Source organism: Medicago truncatula, chromosome 3 (assembly GCF_003473485.1).
Source record: "Medicago truncatula cultivar Jemalong A17 chromosome 3, MtrunA17r5.0-ANR, whole genome shotgun sequence".
NCBI lineage: Eukaryota > Viridiplantae > Streptophyta > Magnoliopsida > Fabales > Fabaceae > Medicago > Medicago truncatula.
In genome coordinates this window covers 53828490-53834614 of record NC_053044.1, presented here as the reverse complement: position 1 = coordinate 53834614, position 6125 = coordinate 53828490, and the positions used below count along the sequence as shown (strand labels likewise).

The 6125-nt window shown below is 33.3% G+C and overlaps 1 protein-coding gene across 1 annotated transcript; it reads left to right on the top strand.

Annotated features, from left to right (window-relative positions):
* The first annotated feature begins 962 nt into the window (after positions 1–962).
* LOC11437082 (probable WRKY transcription factor 11) lies at positions 963–2761 on the top strand. The gene is made up of 3 exons (XM_003603499.3): positions 963–1867; positions 2154–2279; positions 2368–2761. Exons 1-3 carry the CDS (start codon positions 993–995, stop codon positions 2576–2578), a joined length of 1212 nt encoding a protein of 403 aa, XP_003603547.1. The 5' UTR covers positions 963–992; the 3' UTR covers positions 2579–2761.
* The last annotated feature ends 3364 nt before the right edge of the window (positions 2762–6125 follow it).

The window sequence follows — 6125 nt, the reverse complement described above, 5'->3', positions numbered from 1 at the left end:
AAATATTTTTTTAGTTGAGTAATTTAGTATATTTTGTAATATGTTACTCCAATAATATACATTTAGCTATCACAAATAAGTATTTGTAATAACACTAATCAGGATTATATTTTCAATGAGTATTAGGAAGAAAGTACTTCCTCTTGTCATTTTATTAAAAAAGAAATTGTTGACCTTTTTTCCTTTAAAAACAGTGTTAATGATTTTGCGTCTTTTTCATTAGAAATATTGATAAATTTTTGAATGCGTTAAAACTTAGAAGGTTTCATATTTTTTTTTTAAAGAAAGGTAAATTTCATTTGTACTATTGTTATTATAGAGGTAATATTAAAAGTAAGTAAGTTTGTGGGATTAAAACTAATTGATAGACATCAAATACAAATAATCATTTTTAATGCGTTTCTTTAATTTTAATGATTTATATCTTTTATTTCTTACACAATAAACAAGAGCAAAGAGAGTTATCAAGAAGAATTACAATATGATCAATGCTGTCAAAAAAGAAAAAAGAAAGTTGATTAAAAACACAATCATTTTCGATTTTTTCTTTAAAAACACTGCCTTTCTTATGACTAGGAAAGGGAAGTCTTTACAAAAATACGGTAATCCTATTAAAGTGACGCGTTGAATTGAATTTGATTTTTACTTCTTCTTTTTGACAATATGGAAGTAATAGATTTTCTAGATAATCATTCTTTATGAAATTCAACGCTGAGAAAGTTAGAACCCGAGGATGCTTTTTGGACCCACTTCAAAGTTCAACACCCCACAAAATCGTATCAGATTAATCTCCACCCTTTGATCAAGTAGAATAAAAGGAAATTAAAAAACTCATTGACTAACTTTTGTATTTTTTTATTCAGAAAAATAAAAAATATTCAAACATTTTTTTTGCCTCTCACTCCTCCATATAAATTAACCTCACCCATCATCATCATTTTCCATACAAATCAAACATAAACTCAGCCATTGTCCATTTTTAGTAGAAGAAAATGACATTGAGATTGATGGATTTTCCAAACATGGATGAGGAAAAAGAAAAAGCAATATTAGAAACTGCCACACAAAGCATAAACTCACTTACCAGCTTCGCTAATAACGTCTCTCCCCAACCCTCTCTTCAAAACACTCAACTCACCAACATCACTGTTTCAGAACTCAAGAAACTATCCAACTTACTAAACCGTAAAGGCCACGCTCGCTTCCGCCGCAATCCGAATGCAACTCCTGATCAACCGCTGCCAAAATCATCCACTCCCTCCACCTCTACTCAGCCACCACCACCACCACTTCAAATTCAAATTCCTCCCAAGAGCCATAACCAACCTTTAACTCTCGATTTTACTAAACCTTACACCTTTATATCTAACCCTAAATCCTTAGATCTAGAAATCCCCAAGGAAACATTTAGTTTTCCATCACTCCTGTCCTCCGCCATCACCGGCGACGGCAGTGTTTCCGATGGCAGGCTAGGTCCATGTCCATCTATCATCCCCACCCCCGCTGTCTCCCGAGGTAAACAGCCTCTTTCATCCATCACACCATTCATGTCCTCCCCCATTACCGGCCATTACACCGGCGAAGGCAGTGGTTCCAATGGCAGACTAGGTCTATCTCCATTCCTTACCCCCTCTGTCTCCCGTGGTAAACAGCCTCTTACATCTTACTCATCCTTCATGTCCTCCGCCATCACCGGTGATAGAAGCGTTTCCAGCGGCAGAATCGGTCCATCTTATACCCTCACCCCTGCTGTCTCCGGTGGTAAGCCGCCTCTTTCATCGCCGACATTGAAGAAAAGCTGTCACAGTCACTCCGGCGATGTCTCTGGGAAAACCTCCGCATCTAAGAAATGCCACTGCCAGAAAAGGTACAATTAATTTACGAATCATTTGTTAATAGTCAACATTCATTGGTCACGTCACGCTTGAAAACGACAACATGAGTTTCTAATTTGTTATGTTTCGCGTTTGTCAGCAAACGAATTTTTCGACACTGTCTGTCTTGTAAAAAAGACAAGGAAAATAAATGTCACAGACAGAATCTTGACCCCGCATATTTTATTTGTCATTTAGTCATTATTCTTTGCTTTTGACTGCATGTTAGCAACAATGGCATATTAATATTATAACGTTTTGATTTTATTTTTTTTTTAGGAAAAATCGGAACAGGAGAGAAGTGAGAGTCCCGTGCATAAGTTCAAGGATTGCTGATATACCAGCAGATGAGTATTCATGGAGGAAGTATGGTTCCAAACCGATTAAGGGAACACCACATCCAAGGTGAGTGATGATTGATTTATAGCCGTTGATTATTTAGTTGACTATTTTCTAAAAATACATAAGGTTGAATTTGTTTTGTTTATTTCAGGGGCTATTATAGGTGCACTGTGTCTAAAAATTGTCCAGCTAGGAAAAGGGTGGAGAAAGCAAAGGATGATCCAAATATCCTGGTTGTAACGTACGAGTTTGAGCATCGTCATAATCAAGCCCCAATGCAAGAGAATAATTCTGGTTCAGGGTGTGGGAGTGGGAGCATGGATTTGGGGGTGTTTGAGCTAACCTTAGGAGGAGGGAATTAGAACAAGGGTATATTGGTTATTGGCAGTAGGAAATAATAGAAACAGGGTGGTGTTTCCTTTTTCATTTTAGTATTTTGACAAGTAAGGTGGTGGTTAGTGTTACTATGTAAATCAGGTATGCTATAGAAAAGTAAGATGGTGGTTAACGGTTACCTTCTTTTTAGTTTATTTTCATTCGGTGAATCTTGCTCTTATTTTCATACAAAATCTCAATTTTATAAGGATGAAAAACATATTTAACCCTTTAATTTAAATATCCCAAAAAATAATTATTAAACAATACAAATTTTTTTTTTTTGTTATCTTGGTATTGATACAACGCTTTCATTGTCGCTTAGTCGTGACTAATCTCGTTAAAACCTTTGGAGCACACAAGTGTTAAGATGGGTCATTCCTATCAACCATCAGAAATCAAACTCCCAATCATATGCTTAAGGATTTCATGTTATTTACCACCTCAATCAATCTATTTTTGGCGATCATTAATACAAATATTTATTTACTCACCGGATTATCATTGATTACTACTAAATCATATGCTTATGGAACTTTTAAAACTGATTGGCCCTCATTTGAGAAATAAAAAAAACATTCGATGAAATGGACCATCAAAATGAATTTGAAATCCTTTGGTTAATCAACCTTCATTCAGGCAAGTATTGATTCCCTTCATTCAAATACTCTCTCCGGTCCTATTTATAAAAAATATTTGATTTTTTTGATTCATTGCATAAATGATTAATTACTCAATGAATCTAAATGTTAATTTTTTCTTATAAATAGGACCGGATGGAGTATAAAACCCATTTCCCAATTCATTGAAACTTAAAGATAATTAAAGTTGCTAAGAACCGTGAGTATTATACCCAAAAACCTTGACCAAAAAAAATTATACCCAAAATTAACAATTTGAAGGTGCTCCGTAGATATGTCAATCCTTTATATAAAAGCTAGACTTATCAAGCTATCATGTTAGCCCTAATCCATCCTCATTTTCCCTCCCTAATACGTAATTAATTTTAATCAACTCAGTTAACCACTCCTTACATCTCAGCCGTATATCTCATAACTTTTAATGTATATTAACGATTTCATTTAATGTTAATCAACACAGTCAACCACTCCTTACATCTCAACCGTAGATCTCATAACATTTCACGATTCATTTAACAAGTAGTGTATATTAACGATTGCATTCCCACTGTCCTCGGCTACCATCATATTTCCGTCAAAAGAGTTTAGACTTAACAATGGAAAGTGATGCATTGACTCTCTTAGCCTTGCAGGGCTTGAAGGGTAAAAATAACACTACAAAATCTAGTCATGTTTCATCTTCTTTCTTGATCTCCTATGTTTTGTTTCATATATATTTTTAAACTTGCACTAATTTCTTTGAATCTTTGATCTTTTTCAGCTCCATTATATCCAAATCCTATAACTCATTTGGACAAGTTTGTCAACAGATTGCGAGTTCAATATAGAACTCTTCAACTTGAGTTTCGTGTAATAGATGTGAGTGCAATATTATTGATACTATGTTATCTCTTCAACTTGATTCCGTGTAACTCTTCAATTTGATGTTTTTGAATTATCTTTTCATTTTAATGCAATTTATGTTATTATCTTCATGGGGTCAAAATTATGGTTTAAAATGTTTCTTTGTTTGACTATTAAGTTTAAATGCAATTTATGGATTATTGTTTGGCCCCTAATTTGTAGTGTACCATAATCCTTCATGGAGCCAAAATCATGGTTTTAAAATGTTTATTCGCTTGACTATTAAGGTTAAATGCAATTTAAACTTGATTGTTTGCCAGCAATTTATATTGTACATGTATCCTTCATGGAGCCAAAATAATGGGTTTAAAATGTTTTTTCGTTTGAGTATTAAGTTTAAATGCAATTTATGGATGATTGATTACAAGTAAGACACAAATTATCCTAATCAATGCACAATTTATGTATGTTCCTTCGTTTGACTACGTCATAACATTTCATTGGAACAGTTACTTCATGTAGACAACAAATTATAATTCTCGGATTACATATAGACAACAAGTCCAAATCTATTTGAATAAGACACTTTTAATTTTAACTAGAGGGAATTTTATCTAACAGTGTCTTCATAACATTTTATCTAACAAGCATACTGTAATACCCCGTTTTTCAAACTTGAAAATTTTTACATAATAATCAGAGTAATCAATTTAAACAGGATGTCACATTACTTTAAAAGATAAATAGAGTAGAATTACTATTTATTCAAAACATCTCATGTCAACAATTCAAATTACATTGCAGCGGAAACATTCATTAAACAACGTAATGGCACAACGGCCTCAACATAAACAACTTGTTAAAATTCCATTCTAGGTGGTTCATCAACACAAATCATAAAAATACGTAACACATGGAAAACAGAGCAAGATCCCCATCCTGTTACGTATCAGAGCGATCCTAAGACGATGAAGAGAGAGTCAACTCACATCTGCAGCTATTCCTGGTTATCTGCATGTTACCCACGTAGAGGCAACATTCAAACAGAAGGGGTGAGATTTCACATTCAGTAATAATAAGCATATAATTCTATAAAAGAATTTAACAACACATGACAACATCTATTCATCATTAGAAATACTAATAAACAATAATTTAGATAAGAGAATTTATCCACATAAAACAACAGCAGATCATCATCAACAATAGTTCACATAATTTCTCAATAACAACTCATTAAAATAATTCGACAACTTATCAACACGACGACAACACCGACTACTCGACATCAACGACAACAACATCAACTTGACAATGCAACAACGACAGCGTCAACTTAACAATGTAATATGCATGTGGTACCAATCAGAGCATCAAGCCCTCAACTTTAATATGAATTGTTATACATTCCAGAGCATCAAGACCTCTACTTTAATATGAATGATTATACATTCCAGAGCATCAAGCTCTCAACTTTAATATTTATGCATGGACTCAGCAACAAATGCAGCAACAACCAACAACTTCAACGACATCGACAACAACTTACAACTTTAACGACATGGACAACAACTTATAACTTTATCGACATTGACGACAACGGCGGCAACAACAACAACAACGACTTTGCATCATAATATCATAATTCATCAACATATACATTCATATAATAATTCATCAATCATGAACAACACCATATAACATCATATGTATCAACATATACATTCATATAATAATTTATCAATCATGAACCACACCATATAACATCATATGTATCAACATATACATTCATATAATAATTTATCAATCATGAACCACACCATATAACATCATATTCATCAACATATGAATGAACAACATCATATTCATCAACATATACATTCATATAATAATTCATCAATCAAAGATATTCACGTCAAACCAAATTAGATCCATAACAACATATGTTAAATACTCTTAAACACCTTAATTAAACTCATAGTACTTCAAGTTTTGAGGTTTGGAATTATTCCATAAGTTTTGGATCGACTTAGAAATGGTTATGCTGAAT